Source organism: Rhinolophus ferrumequinum, chromosome 22 (genome assembly GCF_004115265.2).
Source record: "Rhinolophus ferrumequinum isolate MPI-CBG mRhiFer1 chromosome 22, mRhiFer1_v1.p, whole genome shotgun sequence".
Classification (NCBI taxonomy): Eukaryota; Metazoa; Chordata; class Mammalia; order Chiroptera; family Rhinolophidae; genus Rhinolophus; species Rhinolophus ferrumequinum.
Window position 1 is genome coordinate 11,675,363 of NC_046305.1, and position 27,980 is coordinate 11,703,342.

Below are 27,980 nucleotides of genomic sequence, written 5' to 3' on the forward strand. Positions count from 1 at the left end.
ACTTGTAATATCCTTAATGTTGCTGTTGGCAGCCAGTTCCAGATTCCATTATTGTGGATCAATGCCGTCGCCATGTGAGGTGGGGGGAGGAATGGAGGAGGAGAAGAAAGGAGGGATGAGAGCTTCCTATTCAGATTTATCAACCTGCCTTTGCTCGCAGGAAATCTCCGTAAAGGGGGCTGGGATGCTGTTGAAACAGCTAAAGCAGGAAGGGGGTTAGGAGGCTGCAGTTCTCTCCGCTCACTGAAAGGAAATTTGAAAACCTTTCTTCTTAGAACAAAACAAAATGCTGAATTTGTTCTTTTGCCTTTGTTTTTGTTTGATGATATGCTCTATTAACTGATGAGCTATTGTGTTGTCCGGTTATCTAAGCTGCTTCAGTGTACGAACCTGTTTCTTTTTCTTTGAGTATCTTTATTCTTTATTTTCCTTCGCTTTCTCCTGATTAAACACAGATCATTATTCAATTTTATCCTGGCTTTCTCTTTCAGGCTAAAGCTTAACACCAAGAGACAGAAGGACAAATCTCTCTTCCCTTCTCTTCTATCACCCTCTTTTAACCCTCTCCGTTTCCTTCCCCTCCCCCCTGTTGTATTAGATTGATGTCACAGAGACAGAATTCAGAGTGGAGGGAGGGTCACATTTTCTCTTTCCTTATTACAGCCTGGCTAGCAATTTAAGTGTTGGACCCCCAAGAATTCAGTCGCTGTATCTTTCTTTTCCCACTTCATCATTCAGTAATTGTGCTCTGTATGGAAAAGTTTTCTGGCTGGAGGATGAGTCTCCTCTCCCCCGGTGATGTGGCCGAGTGGTTGGATAGTCACCGAAGAGGAGAAGAGCCTTCTGTCGTTTCTGGGTACGGTAGGGCTCCGCTTGTTCTTTTAACCCTGTGTCGTCTGAACTTCTCTTACTTTGGGGAGTAAGACCCCACATTTTCCAAAATCCACTTTTGGATTTTTTTAAGAGGGGGAAGAGGAATTACGAGAATATGTTTAAGTTTGCTTTTCAAGTTTTGTTCATGTCTATAGAGATAGTGCCACCAGCATTGGCTCTGAGAAATAAGAGAGAGTTTGCTTTAACAAAGAGTGCTGGCTAGCTCCGGGCAAGGCTCACCATGTCATCTGGGCAGCTGTTCGTGCTATTAGACAACTTGTGCTAGCCAAAATATATTACCGTTTTGCTACACCTCTCCATACAGTGATGATGAGGCTTGCTGCGTGGGAGTGGGACTAGGCTTTGTGTGCAAGGAAGCCAACATATGGATTGAGAAGTTGCTTTTATGCAAGATGTGAAATATCTGTAATGTTCATATAAAGATTTCTACTGAGTATATGCAGTAGGACACATGGACCAGCCATTATTTTAACTTCCCATTTACAGATGCTTCCTAATGAATTTCTAAGTAAAGCAGTTATTGATCATGGAATTATTGATGTAATAAACCAATGCCTGGGAAAGTTAGGTTATAAATCAAATTGTAACTTAAATGTAATAGGAGAGCTTGATACATAGAGAAATCCTATTTGTGAATACTTTTGTTAGATTAATAATTGTCTTTAAATTTATCTTTTTTATAAATTTGATTTATCTCACATATATTTCCTTAAATGTAAGTATAGCTTTATTATAAATGGGCAACACTTATGGTCTTCTAATTTATTTCTCATAATATTTTCTATGACCCATAAATAGGCTTCTGCTATTCCAATAGATAGCGCTATGTTTTTAAAATCTTTGTTGTTATATTTAGCATAGATTTCAGTTTTCTTTTATTTGAGTCACTTATGTTGTCAATCTTAACATTTTATAAATGATTTCTTTTTTCGTCAGGTCTTTTCTAACGTATAAGGACTCAGGTACACATATTTAGATATTAATCCTACTCTTGATTTATTTATCATCGTCTCACATACCTTGGGCATTTGGGTGACTCTAAGAAATTGTGTATCTCTTAACTCCTTATTTCTCTGAAGCCTATCTTATTCTACTTGCTTCCATTCCCCCCCCACACACACACACACATAGAGAACCATCAGTGAAGGAAAGCAAATACAAACATCCCTGAGTGAAACCAACCACTTAGACTCCACTGCATCATGGGAAAGGAAGGCAGAGTCATTACTGAACATCTTTCCCTTGCTCTTGCATGTTTTTATAAAATGTAATTAGCCTCAAGGTTAATTTCTTTTTTTTTTTTTTTGGCCATTACCCCACCGTGCCTATGAAGATTTTGATCAAATAGAGATGGGCAAATAAAAGGTATTACAGTTCGTGCCCCTTCCCACCCTCTGTTTAGGAGAGTTAGTAAATCCCTCTCTATCTACAGATGGAGATAATAAAGACAAAGGATGTTAGAACATGCTTGGAAGAAAAATGCCAGTTCCTACAAATTATCCACCTCATGGAAGAAAACCTTGGCATATGTAATTGCTAGAACACAGATAAGCCAGGGTCATGATTCTACTCCAGGGCTATACAAGGAAGTTTCGTTACTGAGTAGAGTCACTGCTATGTATCCCATCCTCCGCTGCTCCGGGGCTGAGCCCTGGATGTCAGCACGTCTTATTTGGGGAGTGAAGCTCTCTCCTGACCATGAGTCGCAAACACCTCCTTCTGTGGATAAACAGGAATTTACTAAACTCCTCTAGAGGAACTGGGAGCAAAACCGTCTCAGATATTGCTTGTAATAGCTGAGGATTAAGCAGAGCCCTTGTGAGGAGTCATTTGCTAATGTAATTACCATTAATAAGAACGTGCTTTTCCCAGGGAAGATGCTAAGAGGAAAATAAGAAAACTTAATCTACTTTGTGGTGAATCTAGGATAAGTGGAACCAACAGAGAGATTGTGTCAGAGAACCTATCAAACTATGCTTTCATTGCCTAGGGAATTTTATGGCGGATTTCTCTCCAGGAGAGGAAATGAAAAGTACTTTGTGCTGGTGAGGCTTTTCTACTTCACTTTCAGGCAATAGCCACTTAACTGATATTCAGGACTTCCTGTTAATTTAGTGCTCTGGTGGTTTGATGCAACTTCATAAAACTGTGCCCTGTTCTTTATTCAGAAACCTTCCATTGTTCCCTCATCATCAAAACACCTTACCCTGGAACTTATTCTGGCCCTTCCCCCTGACATTCCAGCATTCTTTTGGGTGAGGAGGACTTCATTCCACCAGATTGATCAACTTTCTATATCTTGGACAAATATTGCCCCTTTCTACCTTTTGAAGTGCTGTTTCTTCCATCAGCGGTGTCCCTTCATCCCAACTGAACTTTCCAAAACCCTACCCATTTCAAATTTTGCTCATGAACAAGACTGTGCTAGGTACTGTGGCTATATACAAAAAAGCGCAAGATAAAGCTGCTCGTGAGAAGCATAGAATTTGGTGGGGGGGAAACCATGAAGTATGTACAATTAAGTGAGAAAGATTTAACGATAATTTAAGACAACATGGAGATAATAAAATAAGGCAGTACCTTATTGTGAAATGATTTATCCAGGCAAAAGTTGCTTTGGGAATTTAAGGAGGGAGTTATCATTTTTGATTAGGAACACTGAAGATTGCTTTACAGAGATAGGATTTAATCAGAATCTTAAAATATAGAATAGATTTTTTGGAAATAGTGTTTTCTGTATGAAAGGAGTATCATGAGGAATATTAAATTACGTTCCTAGCCAATGAGTAACATACCTAATTATCTTAATATCCAGTTCATATCCAACTGATTTGAAAGAAATGAAAAGTTCATATAAAGAAGTAATGAGAGATAATACTTAAAGGATATTTGGTGGCTCACGGCGTGGGACTTTCATGAAAGGCTAATGAGTAACAATTTACCTTGAAAGCCGTTGGGAAGAATTCAAGATTCTTGAACAAGAAACAGATATGATCAAAATAGCTCTTTAGAAAGACATATCTGAAAGTGTCCCAATAAGGAAAAGAGACTAGAAGCAGTTAAACCTGTTTTAAAGCTATTACAGTACTCCAGATATGAAATGAGTGCCTCTATTTTACACTTAACTCTCTATATTGTAAGTAGTGGTTTGCTTATTTATTATTAAAGCCAGACTGTGAATGCCTCTGCATCAGGAGCTCAATCCTCTGTCTTTTTAGAACCTGGTACACTTTGGGTACAGATGAATGTTTGAGCAGCTCAGATGAATAACTGAGACAAAAAGGTCGAGAGATTACGTAGGATCTACAGAATTGGTGACAGATTGGAGGAATGGGGACATAATGAGCCAAAGACTATTTCTGAACTTGGGAGGATGGTGGTATTATTAACAAGAATAGAGAAGTTGGGAAAGGGAGTCAGTTTTTGAGAGAAGAGGAGTTCTTTTAGATATATTGAGCTTGAGGTGACTAGTATATATTTGGATAGAGACATAGTTCTGATGATTGGAAAGGAAGTCACAGAAAGCGACATTTGAGAGCCATCTAGAGAAGAAAGTTGAAGCTCTAAGCATCTATAGGTGATCTACTGTTGAGAGAATGTCAAGAAAAAAGAGAGGGCAAGGACTGAACCTTGAATCACCAATGGTGGGGTGGGAGAGGGTAGAGAGGAGGTGGAGATACAGAGGGAATGATCGTGGCATGAGGAAGAAAGCCGGAATGGTGGGGCATTGCAAGTGCGGAGGGAGGAAAAGGTCAACAAGGTGGTCTGTAGCATCAGTGGTTAGAAAAACCAAAGAGAAGTCAGAAAAGACCACTGCATATCACAATAATTTGAGATTTTTGATAACCTGTGAAAGTATCAGTGCTATTTCATGAAAGTTGAGGGAGGAGAAGTCAGATTTTATAATATTGAGAAACCTAGCAGGTGGTGAGACAGTGAAAGCCATAGATGACGTCTCTTGCCTGGAGAAATCTGTGACTGATAGAAAGGAAAAGGTGCCTTTCTGAAATTGGGGACACTTGTGCATATTTTCCGTTAGAGGAGAGAGTAAGATGTGGAACCAAGAGAGGAGAATAAATGATAGAACAAAATCCTATATTGATTGGGGGTTAGGGTGGGATTGAGGGCACAGGATTAATCTTTGAGGGGAGAAGGGAGAAGCTCATACAGGAGTCAAAGATGCATGCAGAGATTTAGTGACAGAAAGTAGGGAAGAGGAGGGATGTAGCGCCATTGTATTATTCTTATGGCATTTATCTTACCCAACCTTGCATTGTAGCTAGTTATTTGTGTACCTAAGTATTTTGTTATTTGTGTACCCATCTAGCACTCCCCACTACTTCAGGGTAGATATCTTACTATTTTGGTAGCTTCCAGAGCAACACTGAATAGGTGCTTAGTAAATGAATGAATGAATGCTTTTCAGATACCCAAAAGTTTGAGATGCAGCCATTTTGACAATTATCCAAATTATTCTGTCACATCTGCCTTTCCCCCACGTTTTTCTACGACTGTTCTCTGCTCTCATATCTACAAGTACCATTTAAGGTACATTGGTAATGTTTGCAATTTTTATTCAGTAGATTATTATTGGGTTTTCCAAATTCTAGAATAAGAAGGAAAATATTCAGCAAATATTTTGTACTACTTTACATTTTCTAAACTGAATTTAAGTGATTTGATTTTATTTCATTAAGTGAAGTCATTTAACTGATAGAATAATTTTATAAAAGAAGAATGTAATTTTGACAAAAACAACGTTTTTAAGTTTCTAAATGACTCTACTGACTATCATTTATTATTTGCTATTGACAACTATTATCTGATTCCTAAAATTACACCTAGCATGGGGGAAAGCATATTCAAAAATTAAAATTCCCATTTCTGATTATATTGCAGACTAGATATCCTGACAAATAATACAGAAACATCATATTAATTAAACAAACATTTAAGACTAAATGGCTGAACTTTCCTTTCAGGAAGGAAAGGAAATCCCCGGGAAGAGAAAAAAGAAAACAACTGAAATTTAATGTAGTAAATTGTCCTGGGGGCATTTGCCATTCTCAGAATTCCGGAAGGTTAAGTTTTAATGGCCACAAGTAGGAGATGGACCATAGTGAAAAATTAGAACTGAGAACCCCACCCCCTTGTTCCTCACAGGACTGGATCTCTTGATGAGTGAAAGTGGAAATACGAAAAAAACCTGCTCACTGACAAAAAATAACAAATCTTACTTATCTTAATCTGGACTGGTGGGGGAATTCATAATCACCATTCTGATAAGGTAAAACTAAAATAATGGACAACAACAATGTCAGAGATAGGAAGGAAGTAATTGGAATTGACGTATTCTAAAATCGTTAAATTATTCAAGAGAAGGATAGAAATCAGGATTAGCTTTAGGCTTTAAGTATACATGTTAAAATGTTAAAGACAGCTATTAAAAGTATAGAAATAGAGTGCATAATTTTAAGACCAGTAGAGGAGAAAATGAATTTTTAAAATTTGATCACTCTGAGAAAAGGCAGAAAATGAGAAAAACATAGAAAAAAGTAAATAGAAAACACAAAATGATAAAAATAAAATCCAGTTATATCAGAAAACACAATATGTGAAAATGTTAAAAGGTAAAAATGTTTGGACTCAAATTTTTTTTTTTTTTAATATTATGAATGAGAGAGACATAAGGACCCAGGAAGGTTAAACGTAAAAGGTTTGGGAAAAGGTATATCAGGCAAATACTAATTAAAGAAAGCTAGCATAGATCTGAAAATGAGATAAAATGGAACTTTGTGTCAAAAAACATTACTAGGAATAAAGGAGATTCCCTACAATAATGATAAAATGTAGAAATCTATATTTTATCTATAACATATAACAATTTTATATGCACCTATAACAAAGGCTCAAAACTTACAAGGCAAAAATTGACAGAAAAGTAAGGATAAATTGATAAATCTAGAATCCTCTATGCAAATATTAGTATGGCTATAGAAGATACACAAAACATACAATAAGCTTGAGTTAGGATTCTGTACAATGGGTATGTATAGAATCCGAAACCAAACAATTACGTAGTTTTCTCAAGCACATATGGAATCTGTGAAAACTGACAACAGACTTGGGCATGAACAATTCTCAGCAAATCTCACAGTCTTGGTATCATACAGAATGTATTCTCTTGATCATAGTTGAACTAAGTTAGAAATTAGTTAACAAAAATTTACTTTTAAAACCTTTACTTTTCAAAAATTTTAAAGTTACGTATATATGACTCTTTAATCAGAGAAGAAATAATAATGGAAATTATAAAATACTTGGAACTGAACAACCTGCAAATAGCACATATGAAAGCGTGTAGGATATTGCTAAAATAGTTATAAAGTGAAACTTACAGCCCTAATCTTCTATATTGAAAAAGAGAAAGTCTGAGAATTAATGAGCTAATTAAGTATTCAACTCAACAAGTTAGAAAAAGAATAAACCCAAAGAAATTTTAGGGAAAGAAAGAATGAAGATAACAGCAGAGGATATTGAAATGGGTAACAGAAATAAACGTCGTAGACTCAGTAAAGCCAAGAGTTATTTCTTTAAAAAAATCCAATGAAAATCAGTAAAACTGTCAAGATTTATTCAAGACAAAAGAAAAAACACAGACAATGTTAGAAATGAAACAAAGGGACACAATTATAGAAAATCAGAAACTTGAAAAATAGATTATGAAATACATTTGAAAATTTAGAGAAAATGGACATCATCAAGAAAGATGATAGTTTGGTGGTGTTATCATCCTCGTTATGTTTTTAATCATATTAGTAAGATCCCTAGTTATTATCACTAAGAGCCAGAGATATGCTTTGTATTTGAAACTTACGTATCTGATGCTTTGTATAAGATACCATGTAAACATCCCTGAGCAGTTTTCTTAGTCTTTCTGGTTGAGAGTGTTATTTGCTCTAAAACTATTCCGTACCATCCCATCCAGTCTTACCATGTGAAGCCCCAAGCTGAAGAAATGGAATTCTTGTGGGAGTATTCTTGACTAGAGAGAAACCTGTTCTCCAATTATATTAACAAGAAGAATTTAAAATATACCTAATACCAGAGAGTAAATTTGTTGAAGTAAAAGAAAAGGTGGGGAGAGAGTGGATTGGATGGCTGTACTTTCGGAGAACTCACCACATTTCCTTACTTAGACCAATTTGTACGTATTGAAGTAAGTGTCTAGGGCATGCAAACTTGAAAGGACTGCTTGTTCGAGTGAAGTACTGCATTTTAAGTGATACAAATTGGATGAATTAAAGCTGCTCTAGGGATTGTATTTCAGAGCAGCTGAATGGTAGTGACTGTCAGTGCACAGGCTTTAACGCAGTAAACGTGGGATAGAGCAGAAAATGTCCCCCTGAAAATCAGGTGGATAAAATCTATAAAACGCCCAGGTGCTCAGGTGTTAGCAGCTATAGAAATGCAGTATGTAATTTTCTTCTCTTTGCTCTTGTCCCTTTTCTTTTATAAAATTGTTCTCTACCTGCATCTTAAGCTTCCATTACCTATAGGAGTCCTCCAACACAAAATATGAAACTTCATTTTCATGAAGCCTTTTTTCTTCTACATTTTGCTATTTGTTATTAAAGTCCCTCTTTACTAAAGAGGTACACACCCATTTCCTAATACTATTCCTTCTTACTGTGTTCCTTAAACATCGTATGAGCCTCCGATGGAAGAAGAATTCTCCTAATTTAGAATTCCCAGCATGGAGAGCTAAGTTATTTTGCTTATTTCATTCATTAATAATTTGAGCCACCGACTTCTCATATCCTATTTATATAAATAGACCATAATGAGGTCGACTCATTCAGAGCAACACTGTACACACTGAAATTTCAGTGACTTGAATGGGTGCGCAAAACACACTTTGGTGTGTATTCAATTTTCTATCATGCTGTGTTGAAATGTTATTGATTTTTAAAAAGGCTATTGAAGTGAACTGAAAATTCCCTTTTAAGAGTATTGGAACACTAGTTTCCTAAATATAATATCCAGAATATTAAAGGGGCCTGTGAATAATTATAATTGGCAAAGCATTCCGTCACTTATGTTTTATAATCTTGTATAGAGAATTACTAGGCATTGGCTTGGGTTGCCCTTCATGTGAAATATTTAGACATACTCTATATGCCAAACTGACTGCGTCTGTGAACATGTAATGTTTTTGTGGTCTGTCATAACTAGACAGTTTTGCTGTGAGAAGGATATTTTGGTTCCTTACTTCATTGTCCACCAAATTCAAACTTTATAAATGTCGTCCTACGTTTTGTTCATCTTCATGTTACATTTTCTGAATTTACTTTCCCATTGATAAAATTAGTCCCTTCTTTTAAATTTGCCCAGACCCTCGTCTAAGAGAGTAATAGTTGTTACTACCTCAGGGGCTGTCCCAGGATTAGTAAGACAGATATTCGACCTAGTGCTTAGCTCATAACAGACACTTAATAGTCGCTAAAATTATCATAAAAATATTTCTAACCCTAGACAGATTAGTTACAAAAGAGGTGCTTAAGTAATTTTTACAGTATATCTTTTTCTCTTTAAAAAAAGGTATTTTTGAATCCTTTCATCTACCTTTTTTAAAAAACTCTGATAGGTAACCCAGTCTAAAAGTGGTAGACATTATCTGAATTCAGGACAATTTTGGCTATATTATGTATGTTAAGTATGTGCATATATGACCTGATGGCATATGGACTTCAGTTAAATGTGATTGAACAAAAAGTAATGTAGTTGATGCTTATCAATGTTTAGCTCTTCTATATAGTGACGTTAAATACGTACCTTTCTCAATTAATATTTCAGAGGGTTTTGGAACCTAACTGCTAGTGAAACATTTATGTATATCAAACATATGGGATAAACATTGCCCTTTACTCTCATCCAAACATAATATTCCAGAATTCTTTCAATCACATTCATTATTCAAACTCCTCAAAGGAAAACAATTAAGAAAGTGCCAGTAAGTGCTGTCCATAGGGTGTCTGTGTGATTTGTACTTCCTGTGAAGTGTATGGTGCTTTTCTTTCGAGCGCAAAGCTGAAGTCCTTAGGTGCAGGCCCTACAAGCTACAATTTGTCCCGGTCACTGACACGAGCCCACTGCCTGCTGCTGCTTTCCCCTGGAAGCTTTGTGTGGGACTTCCCTCTGCCGCAGAGTCCTCCCTGAGAGGTCTGCAAGGCTGACTTCCTTGCTTCCCTGAGTATTGCCTCTCACTCACCTTCTCAAGGCAACTACCTGTTCACTGTATAGACTGTGTTGAAATTACTATACCTCTTCACCTCCTTCACAGTCTTACCCTTTTTTCCCTCCTGAAACGCTTTTCCACATTTGCTTCCTGACAGATGAACTAAAGGCCGTGAACACACTTCTAGGTTCTGAAGGCAGAGGTTGAGTTCTGTTTGCTGAACAGGCACCCAAAGTTCCTTTGCCCCTATAATGATCCAGTTATCAAATTCTTTGTCACACTTTTCAAAGAAAGCACATTGACATAGAGGAAAATGTGTATGTCGAGGAAACGACATTATAACACTACACTTTGGATTTAGAGAGCCCCTTTCTTCAAAGTGCTAATATTACATCAAAGCCTGTGAACTCATTCATCATGTCTTCATCCCTGGTTGGTCTGAATAACCAGTTTATAATGAAGACCAGAGCAGGAAAGGTGAAATGGCTCACACAGGCACGCAGATAGTTGCTAGGGCTGCTCAGGAAAGCACCCAAATGTTCTCTTTAATACATCATTCTGTGTAGAGCTGGATTGGAGGTTCTCTCTCATTATTATGAGTTGTCACCTCAACTCAGTTCATACCCAGTGACAAAGGAAACAAAGAGATAAGTTTAAAACTTAACCAGGCTTTTTATAACTCTTTTTGCCTTTCAATCCGAAGATAAATATTATTTTTACACGATGAGAGAAAGTGAACAGAATAGTTTCATCAGACTTTATCTACTGAAATATATTATATGTCTCTTGTCTCAGTCGTATGGAATGAGCATATTTTAATATGACTATAATTAAATGTTGTGGCTATGAAAGGAGCGTTAATTTTTACAGTAGGTGAAAATAATGAGATAGCATGTAACGTGAGTGGGGGGAGGGGAGAGAGCTGTCTAATCCGGGCCTACTGTAACCACTATAGATTTTCCTTCCAACTCAGCAGAAATGTAGCTTGAAGAGCATAGTAGCAGCTTTTCTTTCTGCGTGGAGATTTAAAGTTAAAAGTAGCTGGACCAGTTTAATATGCAGGCCTACCTGTGATTAACCCAGCAAGTTGTTAATTCTGCTCTTGTTGATGCTGCTACCCTATTTCAAAGTAGACAGTGTTTCTTCGGTTATATATTCTTCTCTCAGCTTTGAAATAGTTGTGAATCTTCTGAGAAGCAAACAACCTGGATATTCAGAGGCCTTTTTTGCATCGGTACATTGTTGTGGGGGCTGAGAAGGTCAAGAAGTGGAGACTTCTTCCTCTTATACTACTAGGTTGGTGCAAAAGTAATCGCAGTTTTTGCATTTATTTTTAACCTTTTAAACTGCAATTACTTTTGCACCAACCTAATACTAGTTGATGTGGCTTATTTTGTATCCTTTCTTTTCTCTTCCTGTTAGCAATTGTTCATACTGCAAGAATAATGTAATTTCTTCTTTTTGAACCCAGTAACAGTCTTTAAGTTACATCAGAGTTGCAGGTTTTTTGTTTGTTTTTATATAGAAAGAGAATCAAAAAGTGAAAAAAAAAGTACAACAAATAATGTATTTGTTATAGTTTGAAATGTGGTTCCTCATTTTAGCCAATGTAATTTCCAAATAGTTAAAAATATTGGAATATATTTATTTAATGAGTTCATATGCCTGCAAATTAAAATTAGACGTTTGGAAGAAAGTAAGGAAATAAGTTTCTTTTTTTTTTCCTTAGCCAGAACAATGCAAATTAAGGAAAACTGTTCACTAGATCATTTTATCCATGCTAATGGAACTTCTTTTTCTCCCAATTTGGTTTCTCCATCAATTATTCTGAGATTAAAATATATTCTATTCTAATATTGTCTCCTATACTTTCTAATTGTAGGTATTTATCAGAGGAAAGATGAGGTTATCTTCTACTTTCCCCACCCCCTCTGCCCACCTGCCTCCCCCCATATAGACTTGCCTAACTTGGGTAATCACTCTTTAAAGTCATGTTCCTGAAGTCTGAAGGTCTTGTTCAATGTGCTTTGACAAACTGTTCAGTGCTTTGTGCCATTCCCATGAATTTTAGCTAATTACACTGCCATTTTTTTAGAAATGTGCCCTAGAAGTCATGTCTGCCTAATTCTGACAATAGCTTTGTGCACTAAGTCTCATTTAAGCACTGATGGTTAGTGCACGCTTGAGAGACTTACAGTTATTGGCCATGATTTTAAAACAATAATAGCATGGAACTTTCTTGTACTGCAGGCATGTAAGACGCTATGTGTCAACCTCTCTGTCATTGGGAATGTTGCAATTTGGCTTATGTCTTACTAGTCAAGATGTCACAGAGAAGATGTTTAGGTCATGGAAAGAAAATCAGTGTTCCACATGCAAAGACAGTAATAGGGTAGGCGCTTCCAGTTGGATTTTCATAGGCGGGATTGATTTGTGTGCATTACCGGGTCTGTGTAAAATGGTGTCCTTTTGGCACTGGCAGAATATAAATTTCAGTAAATGTTTTTTCTTGCTGCAGATTAGTGTAATACAGTAAAATTTTCTGTAACTGACGGGAGGCAGTGGTTGGGCGTCTGCTAATAGCCTGAAAGTAACTAATGAGAATGTGCAGTGGGAGCGATTGATTGAATAGCTGCAGTTCTGTGTGTGTCTTTCTCGCTTGCTCTCTCTGCAAGCTGTAGGGAGGGAGGGGGAAGAGCAAGACACAGGGAGGGAGCGAGAGAAAAAAAACGCTTTCTCTTAAGTGGAAGTAGCACGGATCCCAGTGGCCAGGAGGCCAGAAATGGAAGTTTAAACTGCATCTATGTTTTAAAGGGAGAACAGCAGGAATCAAAATGTCAGTCTCCGGAGTCACAGTTTACTCCTTATTTTTTGAGATCCGGAAGATAATACAGAATACTTTTTTTAGGATGTGGTTTTTCTTTTTCTTGTTCATGTTGAGATTATCTAATGTTATCTGAGAAGCTGGATTCCTATATGTCTGTCAGTTGAAGTGGAGATGGGAAGCAGTTGTGATAAAGGTATAAAATATGTATATATCTATCTATGTGTGCGTGTGTGTATGTGCATATATATGCATATATATGTATATCACTGAAAAAATTTAAATTTAGCCTTAATATAGTGTATAGTAATTAAACTGGAAATTATTACATTATGTGCAAAATCTGAAGCTTGTTAGGTAGTTTGAGCAGATTTAGGATTCCAGAGTAAGATCTTAGTGAGGTCATATTGCCAGAACAAGGAGAAGCTGATCTATTTTTATATCTGCATAAGCATATATGTTATTTTCTCCTGGCAGCAGCTTTCAGTTTTCTCATGGCCCTTTGGTTGCAGTCTGGTGAATCATCTTATCTGCACCAAACTGAACTTTGACCTTTGTGCAAACTGTCAAATCATGTGCAACACTAGACTATATTTTGTTCACAAGAATATCAAAAATTCATTGGATTCTATTAACTCCTATATTGCTGACAAATAGAAAAGTCGATTCATACACTGAGATGCAAATATTAAGTGAACTTACAGATATTAAATATAACTCAGAGGAAATTATGTTCTATATGTGCACAGATAAAGACATAAGCTGTCACACAAAGCAGATTCTTAACTGTGACCATCCCCTAGTGTCTTGATTGTTCAAACACCAGAGATAAAGAGACAAATTATGTGGCTATAGAATGTAATGCACCTTTAAAGCAAACTGATTTTTTTTGGGGGGAGTGGGGGGTATCATAATTTTACAGTTTAATGAAAGATTTTAAAATTTGGGTTTTTAATGATATTTCTTTCTTCTTTTCCCAGAGGTGCCGGCAGAAAGATCCCCCCGCAGGCGGAGTATCTCAGGGACCAGCACATCAGAGAAACCCAACTCCATGGACACTGCAAATACCTCACCCTTCAAAGTCCCAGTAAGTGTTTCTCTTCTCTAAAAGAAGATTTTACTTTTCTCCTTTCTTCTCATACTTAGAGACAGTTACTAAGGAATCAAACCATTTTGCTCCTCAAGAATTTCTTTGCCATACTTAGGTTAGAGGACAGTGTTATCAACGTATATAGATTAACTGTGGCTAATGTCCACTACTTTCCGTGTAAGGTTTTAGGGAATATTATTTTTATTTGTGGAGTATTTCTAAAATATATAACTAAATACAAGAAATTCAAGTTCCTCTATACTACAGAGTGCAAATCTTTGCAGGATGCCCTTTTATCAAAAGTTACTAGCCAAAACCTATCACAACTCTGTAAAAATGCTTGGTGGGATTTTTTTTTTTTTTTTTTTGAAATGGGGTGTGATTCCACGCTCTCCCCTCACACCCACACAGCTGGAACACAAGTAGAAAATGTTGAGACTCATAAATTTGCAGAGCAAATCGTCAGAGAATTGGACAATAGTGACTTCTAATCCTGAAATCTGACCTGTGCTTTGCTTAAGTCATCTTTTAGATGACCATTTAAGTGCTTAAGAAATACCCTGGGGGAAATAGCCCAGTTTAAAATACTGCTTAAACTGACTAGGCAGTACTGAGAACCAGCATAAATCCAGTGCTGAGATGGGAAAGCCATCAGTGATCAGGTCAGCTGACCACCAGTTGCAGGCCTGGTTTGGACCCTCCAATATAACGCTGAGTAACCCAGATATTAATTCATCTACTTTCTTTGTTTATTGAACAGGAAATATACTTAACTTCCTAATCATATCAGTTTATTAAAAATTTGTTTTTTTAAACTTTCATGAAGTTGATCATTATTATGGGTACAATAGAAAACAGTATAAAGTAGAAATAGATTTTTCTGTGTGAAAAAATGAGATTTTTTTTCTTTTAATTTAGCCAAGTTAATATGTTGTATTCTTTATTTATTTCAATAGTTTTTTTTTTTTTTTAAGTTGGGATAACCTTTTAAGTAGAACTGATATTTTGAGATACATAAGTAGGTATTCCTTTGTAAGTTAACCAAAATGAATGTTTTATTTTGGATTAACCGTGAGGAGCAAGATTTCTCCTTATTATATTTTAGTGCCTTGTAGAGTTTGTGGATATCTGTTACTGTGACCTTTCAAAGTTTTACAAATTTTCTCATTTTTAATTATCACAAGCAAATTTGGATTAATATCCAAATTATGACAGGAATTTAAAAATACCAGATTTCATGCATTTTACTAAATTTCTTTGTTCCACAGACATAGCTACCTATTTTTCAAAATTCTTTCATAAGTGAAAAAAAGCATTTTTTCTTCTCCCCTCTCCTTGTTTTCCTGATGAAACAGAGATAAAATATACTGAAACTAACTATTCATATACAGAGTTTGACAAAAAGGGATTGAGTTAGAATTTGAAGTTTTCTTACCATCATGCTAAAATAAAATGATGAATTCTTAAGTTTTTTTAAGTCAATAACTGAAAGAATATCCCTCTGCTAGATGGTAACATTGAAGTACTTCTTAAATTGAATCTGAAGTTCGTGGCTGGGCTTTTAAAATTTGAATTAATTAGAAACAACAATTTTAATCAATACTTAAATAGTAAGCTGGCAGCTAGTATAACTTTTTTGCCTTACTAATAAGATTAATTATTCTTGAGTAAAAGTAATCAACCAATGATGCACATGCTTGAAGGCTAGCACTACTAACCCACCACTTACTCAGTTGTTAGTCTCCTAACAATCTCAGCCACCTCGTGGATGTAGAACTATTGAGGGAAAGAAGAGGCCTTTGGCTAAACTGCAGTCACAGAGCCCATGCATTTACTCTCCGGGAGAATTGAACCGTTCAAAGGCCTCACCTAGACAATTGTTTGAAAAAGAACCATCAATCCTTGAACACTGGTTGCAGAATCATAAAAACAATCTGAATCCACTTAGGATAAAGGCAGATAGCCTTACATTTATCAACAGCCCTTAAGGGTATTACAGGATGGATAGTAGAGTAATTGCCATTGACAATAAGGATCCTGTATCATCCAGAAAAAGTGAAATTATATCTGTTGTGCTGGGCTTTTTAAAAAGTGGAACTGTATAATATTGGATGATATATATCCATTGAGAATATTTAAAATCTGGAAGACATGTGATGCTTATAAAACTTGTTATCAGAAAAATGTGGTTTGTGAAGTACCTCATTCTTTGATAATGCTGGATAAATAATTTATATTCTTTTAAGAGAAACCATAATAGGCTGGCTAAATGACGTACTGCAGTACTTGGATATCTGTAGAAGTACATTGTAGTTTTTTAATTTTCTTGTAATACCGATAGCTAATGTGACTTATACCACTTAAATGTACTGCCAATAAAAAGTGTGTTTTCAAATCAACGCAGAATACTTCTGTAATTCATATCACAATAGACTCTCTGAATATGGGAAAGCAGTACAGAAAGGAACCAAACTTTGAGATACTTAACTTTCAAGTTACTTGTATAGTGTCTCAGAGAAGGTCATTTCCATGTCCACTTCACGAGGGGGCAGAAGTGAGACTTAAGCATAAGTACCTGTGGTTCTAGAGTGCAGGTGGCTTTGCTTTGGTGGACAGCAGGTTCACCACTCAGCAGGTGGACTAGAAAAGGAGCTAGCAGTGGCCTCTCCAAAGGGCCTTATTCTGCCCAGCTCCATTTTCAGGCTTACGGAGAGCAGATAAAGCAAGCTTTGACTGAAGCAATTGACAACGACGCACTTATTGAATGCTTACTTTGGGCAAAGTATTGGTGATTCACCAGTTATTGATACTTTCTTGGCACTATACTTGGTGCTAGGGAAAACAGAAATGAACACAGCAGAATTTTCCACTCCCAGAGAACTTAAAGTCTAGTAGCAAGAGACAGAACAATGGCCAGATGCATAAGGAAGTAGATAAGCATGGTGACACGAGTTTTTCACTAGGCGCTGTGGAAGCTAAGGCTTTGCCGGGGAGGCAGTATTTGAGCTGAGTTCCAAAGGCTGAATGAAAATAAAAGGGAAAAAGACTCTTCCAGGCTGAAGGAAGAGCATTTTGGAAAAGACACGTTTCACAAGGTGACTACTGCTTCCAGGGAATATGGAAAAGATTCAGGGGGTCATGAATCGAAAAGAGTGTAGGCAAAAATCATGAGAGAGAAGGCTGGAAAGATAGGTTGAAAGAAGACCGTGAGTGGGCTTGTTTGTCAAGTTTAACTAAAATTTGCTGGCCACTAAAGCATTAGAGACGTGTTCATTGAAATGGCTCAAAAGCTAAACCAAGTTGTATGAATACTGTGAAGCATTGGTAAATTACTTGACTCCTCCCCGAGTGACTCTTTTTCCTCTTGCTGTCACTCAGGGTGATGGGTAAGGGACCAGCTATCAATGCAGGGCCAGCACAGCACCCATCCCTGGCTACCAGCTAACACTGCTGATGGTTCCAGAGCAGCAGTTAGCTTCAGGGAGACCCAGCAGAAGCCAGTGTGAGCGAGTTGCTTCTGTCCCACTGGCTGCTGCTGGGTGAGGCAGAAAGGAGCCAAAGCAGGGAAGCTCAAAACCTTTGTGTATCCTCCTCATCCCCCCCCAGTTGGATTGTTAAAGACTTCAAATACATGACCAGTAAAGCAGTGTGTTCCTGTGTTTCCTTACTCAGTGTAAGCCGTCTTTATGCAGGCGGTACACAATAGAGTCAGTAAGTTTAAAAATAAGGACATAAGAAGTGAAAGAGGGAACTTATAGGGCCACTGAGCCTATCGGTTAAGGCAAGGACTTGGATTTTAAGATTGTTCAAATATATTTGTACTTTTATCTAATCATAGCCATAAGAAAAAGCAGAGATCTAAAGGATAGTTTTCTGTTCTTCCTCCACTCTCCATATTTCTTCACCTTAATTCCAATTGCAGTTACAATTAATCCTTGAACGATGTGGCGGTTAGGGCCGCCCACCGCCCCCGAGGTTGAATATCCATGTATAACTTAAGGTAGCCCTTCACATATGCAGATTCCTGACTGTGGATCAAAACTATATTTGTGGATCTGTGTTCCTCATTAGACAATGAATATCTCATCTACTCATCTTTGTTGCTACCCCGGTGCCTAACATACTACCTTGCACATAGTAAACACTCAACAAATACACATGAATGGACAAAATACACATGAATTATTGAAGGACCAGAATTGAGTATCTCTCGCACTTATTCTCGTGGTATGACTGGTGATGTTTCTAGTCAAATGGATTACTAAACCATTTAATAACCACTAAGAGATCATTTGGAATGAATGAGTGTACCTGTGCAGAATAGTTATATTTTTTTCCTCAACAAAGAGGAAAAAGAGATTTCAATTTATATTTGGAATTCAGGGCTATGGTATTTTATGTATATAGTGTATCTATTTATATTGGGAAGTGAAACTCGATAGATTTCTTTATTTAATAATTTGTTTCTGTGGATATTTCTTTGCGCCCTTTAGGTGTCATACATATGTATAAGCTCCCAATGTTTTTGCAAATCTGAGTTTGGACTATTAGATTCTTCAAGAACAGTTTTCGTCATTTGAATAGTTTTTGCCTCTTTTTAAAGATCCCATTTTTCATTTTTTTCTTTAGCATTCTGCTAGTCTTTTTACCTTGGTCATATTTGTGTTTTTCTTTAAATAAGACATTCGTTCTGTGCCTTATACATTGTTAAAACTACACATAAATGATATTACGGGGCTATTAGGAAGAAATGAGTAAATTAGTGAAAAGTTATCCAGGTACTTACATTTGATTCAGAAAGGGAAAAGGATCACATCTTATAATTGTGTATTTGTTTCAGGTTGCCTGAGTTTTTGGAGCAGCCTTCTTTCTTTCATATCCTACATATAAAGTGACTGTAGATATTTATGCTTTTTATATTATGTCTCCTTAGCCGAGCCCATCAGTTTGGTTTTGGCTGAAAGAAAGCTGCTTGTGTTCCGGGCCAGGTGCTCGGCTTTGTGTTCTCATTTCCATAACACAGTGGTCTGACTTGGCCTTCCGTGTGAATATAACACAATGCAGCCACAGCTGCTTCGTTTGTATTAGCTTTGAGCTTGGCTCTGAAAGAATTCAGGCCCTGAAATACACGCCAAGACAACCAGAAGCATAGTTGAACTAACGCGGTAGCTGACTATTTCTGTGTAAGCCTCCCTCGTTCTTGTCACAGTGACACCTGAGCGTTCCCAATCAGGTATGCGTCCTAGATACAGGACTGTCAGAAGATGAAACCTTTGGATAATTTTTAGGAGGAATAAAGCTTTGGAGTAATAAATGTAGACTAAGTTCATGTGTAAAAAGAAATGTTACATCTTTTCTCAAGTATCAAGATATCAGGCTCAGTGGGTATTGGTCTGTGTTTCGAATAGAATCCTCAGTAAGATCAATACGATCCTCAATGAGATCTTTGTTTTTCTAAGTTCAAAAGAGACACCAAGCTTCATGCCCACTTAATAGAGACCAGAAATTGTTCATCGTCCAAACCAGTGGTTTACCACTCTGGCTATACCTCATAACCATCCAAGGAACTTAAAAAAAAGAAAATACCAATGCCCGCCCGGGCTCCACTTCTAAGCAGTTAAATCAAAATCTCTGGATGGACTAGAACCTAATCTCCTGTATATATTTTTTAAAACTTCCCAGAAGATTCTAGCCAGGGTTGAGAACTCTTCATCTAAACGATTGGTTGAAATATTAGGGACTCATTTTAGTCAGTGTCTTCTCTGCAGACATCAGTGCTTTCTTCTGTCCTTTCAAGTTTGCATAAGAAACTGAGACAGTAACTGGCATTGTCTCAGTGGCCTGCTCTTGTTCACAAACCAGTTGCTGCGTGTATATTAGTTGCCCTTCTAAGGATTTGCCACAGGCAGTTCAGATGACCAGTCTACAGTTACAGAATACTTGCCTTATTTGTGGCATGGTGACCTCTGGCCAGCCTAAGAATCTCAGTATTTGGGGTGAAATAATAAATCTGAATTCATAGCACAATACTATTTCAATTTTTGTATTCTCATTGCTATTGTATTTCAGGACACTTAAAAGTTCTGTCCTCTACTGCTTAAATATTCTATATCCATCTTTCCTCCTTCTCTTTACTGACCATCTACATGGAGTTAAAATCTATAATAGGATCACCCTGCAGTGATACCTCGTTTAATAAAGGGTATATTTATATTCAAATATGTATGAATATTAATATATGAATATATATTCATATTATACATCTGTGAAAATATTACTACCAGAAGTAAAAATAATGTAATAAAGATAAGGATGTCAGAAAAGAAAAGTTATAGTCTGAAAATATTAAATATTAACTATACCTTTAAATCATTTTGTAATCAGAATGGGTGTAATTTTAAAATCTTTTAATGATAAATATCCTAGAAAATATAAAATTTGGAGCAGGGAAAAAAGGACTAAGATTAGATATGACCCCGTAAGGGGGAGAAAGGCGATAGCAAAAACCTGGAGGAAAGTACATGGCAGGGAATATTGCCAAGATTCTAAACTTGAAAGAATCAAAGAATGACGGAAACCCTTTTCAATCTGTGGCTATTCTTAGAAATAGGTTTGCAGCATTGCTAACTAGTGGATATTCCAACTGATCCTGCCCAGGAGATGAGGGCTGTTGGAGAGAGAGGACGGGATGAGCTCACTTACAGCTCATTCTTCTGGACAGTGTAGTAGAAGCCCCTCTTCTTCAAAGCACAGATATTTTTCTTCTGCTTTAATGGGCTAACAGAGGCTTCACACCTTTCCTTTCACTATTGGAGAGAAACGTTTTGAAAGGATAGTGCCCACTTAAGGGGGCATATAATTAGCCACTAAGTAGAACTGGTATCAGATGCTCTCCTCTTCCACAGATGTTCGAAAGCTACAGATATAGAAAGGAAACCCTGCCAACTTCTTGATTTTGCTAGGATTAGCTTTCCAGAAAGGTATTTTTGTACTTCTCAGCTATACCTATACTCAGCAAGGTACAAGCATTGCCAGTGATCTGTAATACCCCTGAGGTGTCTTCCTACCATCAGGCCCTTTAATTCTATAACTAATGCCAGTACCATTCCACTGGATTTTTAAATGCTTTGTTTGTCTTATATTAACCATCTGCTAATTTCATTTTAAACGAACTTCATTCCAAGGGGATTATTTGGTTAAAATATCGCTACAATTTTTTTGTCCTACTGTTGAGGTAGCTATGAAAAGAAAAGGCTCTGAAAGGATTCAAATAGACATTTCTCCAAAGAAGATATACAAATGGCCAATACAAATATGAAAAGATGTTCAACATCATGAGTCATTAGGGAAATGCAAATCAAAGCCATAGTGAACACCTACCACTTCATACACACCAGGATGGCTATAATCAAAAAGAGAGACAATAATAAGTGTTGACAAGGATATGGAAAAATTAGATCCCTAATATGTTGCTGGAGGGAATGTAAAATGATGCAGACACTTTAGAAAACAGACTGACAGCTCCTCAAAAGGTTAAACATAGAGTTACCACATGATACAGCAATTCTACTTCCAGGTATATACGAATAAAATCAAAGACATGTATTCACACAAAATCCTGTACATGAATATTCATAGCAGCTTTATTTGTGATAGCTAAAAAGTAGACACAACCCAAATGTCCATTGGCTGAAGGACGGACGTATAAAATGTGGTCTGTCCATACAGTGGAGTATTATTCCACCTTAAAAAGAGTGAAGTATTGATACATTGCTAAAACATGGATGAACCTTGAAACCATTATGCTAAATGAATGAAGCCAGACACAACCGCCTCATATTATATGATTTTATTCATATGAAATGTCCAGAATAGGCAAATGCATAGAGAAAGAAAGTAGATTGGCGGTTACCAGAGGTTGGAGGGGCTTGTGACTGCTCATAGTAGAGTATATTTTGGGAATGATGAAACTGTTCTGGCATTAGGCTGTGGTGCACCTTGTGCAACCTTTTGAATATTCAACAACCACTAAATAGTATACTTGAAAAGGGGGAATTTGATGGTATGTGAACTATATGTTAAAGCTATTTAAAAGAAAACTTGGGGAAAAAAGAAGATGTCTGAATACGTCTTAATATTGATTGCAAATTGAAATCGTATTTTGGATATATTGAGTTAAATAAAATATATTTGATGAGGGAAAACAATAACAAAATGTGTTTCATTATATATTGGCTGCTTATTTGCTATACTTTTATTTTAGATGCTCATTACTGACACTTTGCATATTTGTATTTTTATCCAAACTACCATAATTTTGCCTGTTAATAAGGAACATAGTTCCATACATGTTTATTCAAGCATATAGCCATAGGAAGCATGACATTTGGTTTTGAAAGAAAAAAGCAAATTATGACAGTCATATATATGGAAGATTTTTTAATTTTTGTGAGTTTTCCCACCTGAAGAGTTATTCATATCTGACATAGTATACTTTATAATCTCTTTCATAAGTTCATGTCTATTAAATAAACTGCTTGACCTTTTTCATTTTGTATATAGTCCACCTCTGCCTCAGTATTCTTGTAAGATGTTTTATATGTGAGCTGATTTAATGGGATAATGCTGAGATTTTCATATTAGAAAGATCTTTTTATTATTGGATAGCAATGAAATTAATGACCAACACATCAGGAAATAGAGAGCAATGTTGTTCTGGAGAATCTTCTTATAAACAGTCCTCTCTATTCTATTAACACTTAGTTCTGATGTCCCATAGTAATTTATATTCAGCTTGCCCCAAACGGTATTCACTTATGTTTTTCCCACAGACTATTTTCCCCCTGAACTTGTAACTTGATAATACTACAGATTTCTTCAATGCCCAGAGCCAAAAACCTAAGAGCCATCATATTTTATTCTCTTTCCTCCCAAATTCAGTCATCAGCTCTTCTTTGCCTCTCTTTAGATTCATCCATTCGCTCTTTCCCAGCCCCGCTGCCACTTACTGACTTGAATTATCAGTGCCTGTTATTCTTCCCCTGAACCAGTACCAGGCCTGGCTTCATGAGCATGAGACCAGTGCCTGGAGTTCAATACTCCGGTAGCCACCTCAGAATTCTCAATGACTCATCTTTGGATTTGTGTTTCTTCAGTGAAGTCCAATGGAACAATTAGCATGTGCACAAACTTGAAGCCAAGGCACGGCCCCACCTCCTGCTGCCTCCCTGGGGTGGATTCTACACTGGCCCCATCCCTTCCCCTGAGACCCCAGCCAGCCTCCACCCTCTGCCTCACCCAGCCACAGCTGTCACTCTCCGACCCTGACAAGGACCAGTGCTCAGGCATAAGAAAGATGGGGGCAGGCTGTGCAACCTGCGGAGTCTCAGAGAAGGGCTTGGCAGGGCCGTCCTTGCCTCTGCCTGTCAGTTTCCCTGGTATCTGGCAGGTGACCAGAGGCCACAGCTCAGTTCGGGCAAGCCTCTTGCCCATCCCCAATCCAGGTACCCGGGGAGTTGCAGTGACAGCCATGGAAAGGCTTAACTTAGAAGCCTGGCTTAACTTCCCTGCCCTAGGCCAAGGCATGGCACATGGATTTGGTGGCTGGGGAGGAGCGACCTGGCAGCCAGTGGGCCACCCACATAGTGAGTCACGGGCTGGGGCCCAAGTATGAAGGTCTGTACTTGCCCTGGTGCCTGAGGGACCATGACATTAAATAGCAAATTAAAAATACGATGGCAGGTGGAGAGAGAGACTGCTGAAGAAAGGAAAAGTGTTCTGTTTTAGTATCTTTCGTGGCACTGTTTTCCTGCCTTTTGCACAAGGGCCTTGCGTTTTGCACTGAGCCTCTCCAAATAGGTCGCTGGCCCCATCTAGTACTTTGGTAGGGACTTTAACTCATCTCCTGGCCTCCAGTTCCTCCCTGACCCTTAACCTTCACGCTGCGGCCAGAGTGCTCTCTGTAAATCCTAGACCTGATCATCACCTGACTCTCCCTCGCTGAAGGTATTTTAGTAGCTCTCTATGGTCCCACACCCACGGACAGGGCCAGATTTTGTACCACTGTATTTGCCTTGCACACAGGGTTCTTTCCATTCTCCTCTTTCTCGCCCTTCCTCCTTCCCCTCATTTGAATGTCTTTAGACCAAGCTTCTGTTGCCTTCAAAAAGCATCAGTCAACTGCTGAAAGCTTTTGGGCGTAACTCATGTTTTACAGGATGATAAAAACCAAAGTTAACTTGCTACAGAAAGTCTTTCATTGTCTGGTCCGATCTCATTTCCTAATACCCAGTAGTCTCCCCGTCACCAGCTCTCTAAGACTCCCAACTTAGAGTGCTCCGACTTTCCCAAACTGAAGAGTTCTCCAAACAAGTTTTCTCAGGTATCTTTGCACGTTTCTGCCTAGAAAGACAACCTTCTGTGCTTCCTAAATTTATTCTCATCCTTTAAAACTCAGCTCCAGTGTCTCCCTACCTCCTGTAGGCAACGTTAGCCTTGACCTTCCTTGTCCTTCCACAGGAGTGTGCATTCATCCATCATTGTACTAACATGATTGTATTGTAGGCTCATTATTTATATAGGTGCCTTCCCTGGCCTGTGATATTCTAGCTGGTGGTCTCTAGAATGGGATGTATGTACCTGAGAGGGTACGCAGCACAATCCGTTTGTATTGCAGAAAGAAAATAATAAACGTTTGATTTTTTTAAAGTTCACTCTTTTAAAAATTTTGTTTTTGAATGTTTTGTAGTTATGCATCAGAACATTCTTATATGTTATAAGTGAACAATTTTAGGATTGCACACCATCCATATTTTACTCATTTGATACATGGTCAAGACCATTTAGGAACCACTCTTCTAGAAGATCAGAACTGACCATTTCTCTTTTCCAATCTGATTATGAAAACTCACTTAATATAGAGGTGGCGCTTGTGATTACCCAAGGAATGTACGTCGAAAGACTTGAACCTCGTATGCTGTAGCATCTTCATCATTCCTTGATTGTTTTAAATTAATCAACATTGGTACTATTTTTGCAAAGGATCTACATTAATCTGTTAAGTAAAATAGAATTAAGGGTGGACAGTGTAAAGAAATAATTTTTCTTCTGTGGAAATCCTGAGAGATTAACGACAGGGTGACTCATGAGAACTATCTTATTTTGCTTCTCACTCAGTGAATAATTGGATGTGCGGGAATGGATGTGGTCAGCCTCTCGAGTCTTTATAAGTTAAATGAAAAAAAGACAATACGAGTACATCCAGTAAAAGTGAAGGTCAAAACTTGATGATCTGTCCTTAGCTGCCTGGACTCGTCTCTTACTCAGGGAGACCACTGTCCCTCAGGAGCACGTCCCCATTCAGATGAGGTGCCTGCAGGTACAAAGGGCTCTGCACTCTTCTGACCATATCATTAGGGCCTGTGTCACCTGCCTTTTGAGTTCTGCCAGAATATCAAGAGAAGGATTTCATATTTTAGCATTTAAGAATTTGTACCTAGAAATGGCAAAATGGTAAGAACCGTATTTTTGAATGTCTGTTCAGGTAGCATGTCACTCGTGTGGCCAAGAGTAAACTGTTTGACCTTCGGGAAGGGCCATGATGCCTTTTATGATCATGAAATACTACACAACTACTTTAAGGTCCTCGGGGGTTTGCAGATACAAAGGTACTATATATACTAAGGACCAATTTGTTAGTATTTTTAGGCCTAAATGTATAATGGAAAGAAGTGTTTACAGGATTAGAAGCAATATAATTAGGAAATAGCCTCTAGAGGTTATTATGCAAGTATGCCTAATAAAATCTTTTTCATGATAGACATTAGTAAAGAATAATGTATATTGTTTTACTTGGTACTGTTCGCTCACCGCCATTTCCATAATGTGGGTTTTAGGTGCATTTTGTTTCACCAGAGGCAGTGAGAATTTTATTTTTTTAAAATAAGTAATAGGCTACAAAGCGCACTTCCATCTGTGATGCTGTTATTCTTAGAGTCCTAAAAATGAGAGATGGAAAAATTTCAATTAACTTCATCTAGTCCATCTCCCCTGACAATGAAAAAATGTCTTTCACATTATATTGCCTGATACCTTTTCAGACTTCCACGATAGCCTCTGGGAGACTGTCCGGAAGACTAATAGACTTCACTTTAGGGGCATGTTCTCTTTCTTAGTTTTGACCAATCATTTCTCATTCTTTTATCCCTTAAAACCACCTCCCTTAATTTTTACACTCTGAATTTGAGTAAGATCAGCAGTCTCTGCTAGTCATAAGAAAATCAGCATACACCTCATCAGTAGGAACTGAGGTGGTCTACAGAAGTGACTACTCCAGATACTAAACTTTCCCTCTTTAAAACACCAAATTTGATTTTATCCTAATAATTTTGACGTGTTCCCCCCTCAGATTTATCAGATATTTACCCTACTTTCTAGAGTGAATTGGACTTTTCTTAATAATTCAAGTTAATCATTATTAGCGTTCCGCAAATATATGTTAAGTAGTCCAATATGTGCTAAGCATTGAAGAAATACAGAGATAAGGTCTCTAATGTTTGCCTTCAGGAGTGAAGGTTCAGTAAGGGATAAAACTGGAATAGAACTAATTATTGGTCAAGACAAAGGAAAACAGTAGTATAAACAAAAGGCTTTGGGTAATCAGAAGTTAGAGGCTAACTCCTATTATAGAAATCAAGAATGGCTTCTGAGGAGTTGGTATTCGAAACAAATAGTGTAGGGGCAACTGAGTAGCCGCTTGGAATAAAAGACAAAATTGGATGTGTATATCACATTTTAAACAAGAGTAAACTCCAAATGGATTAGGGATCTAAATGTAAAAGATAAATAAGTAAACCATACAACTACTAAAAGAAAACTTAGATGAATTCCTCTTTAATCTTAATGTAGGAAAAAACTTTCTGTAATGGTTACTGAAAAGCCAGAGGCAAAATGTTTTTTAAAGATTGCATGGCAGAAAACATCATAACAAAGTTAAAACACTACTGGCTGACTGGGAGAAAATATTCAAAACATATAAATAAAGAACTATTAAAAATTGAGCATCAAATGACCAAAAGCCCAATAGAAAAATTGAAAAAAAAGATAATAGGTAGGGGCTGGCCCAGTGGCTCAGGCAGTTAGAGCTCCATGCTCCTAACTCTGAAGGCTGCTGGTTCGATTCCCACATGGACCAGTGGGCTCTCAACCACAAGGCTGCCAGTTCGATTCCTCGAGTCCCGCAAGGGATGGTGGGCAGCTTCCCCTGCAACTAAAAAATTGAACACTGCACCTTGAGCTGAGCTGCCGCTGAGCTCCCAGATGGCTCAGCTGATTAGAGCATGAGCTCTCAACCACAAGGTTGCTGGTTCGACTCCCACAAGGGATGGTGGGCTGTGCCCCCTGCAACTAGCAACGGCAACTGGACCTGGAGCTGAGCTGTGCCCCCCACAACTAAGACTGAAAGGACAACAACTTGAAGCTGAATAGCACCCTCCACAACTAAAATTGAAAGGACAACAACTTGACTTAGAAAAAAATCCTGGAAGTACACACTGTTCCCCAATAAAGTCCTGTTCCCCTTCCCCAATAAAATCTTTAAAAAATAAAAATAAAAAAAAAGATAATAGGTAGCTCTCAAAAACTATAAAATTGTCTTGAACATATAAAAACAACACTCAAAACAACACTTATAATCAGAGAAATGCAAATTAAAAGAGTACAGACATACTGTTTCACCTTTTAAGCTAGCAAAATCTATAAAGTATGACAACAAATTCAGTTGGCGAGTCTATGGGAAACTGGCACTCATACATTGCTGATCAGAATTCAAACAGGTACTACACCTCTTGATTCTGGCAAAGCCACATATACACTATCATTTTGACCCGGCAATCCCACTTCTAGCTGTCTACCCTGAAGATACGCTTCCATCAGGA

The 27,980-nt window shown here is 37.5% G+C and overlaps 1 protein-coding gene across 10 annotated transcripts in view; it reads left to right on the forward strand.

Annotated features, from left to right (window-relative positions):
* The window catches only part of RASAL2 (RAS protein activator like 2), a 265,824-nt gene that overhangs the window by 177,337 nt on the left and 60,507 nt on the right, over window positions 1–27,980 (forward strand). For 9 of the 10 annotated variants that reach the window (XM_033092539.1, XM_033092540.1, XM_033092541.1 and 6 more), the window contains one exon: window positions 13,937–14,043. In XM_033092539.1, coding sequence (XP_032948430.1) covers window positions 13,937–14,043 — 107 coding nt within the window. Of the gene's footprint in view, window positions 1–12,970; window positions 13,153–13,936; window positions 14,044–27,980 lie in introns of those variants that run through there. The other variant, XM_033092542.1, reaches the window with a different exon arrangement.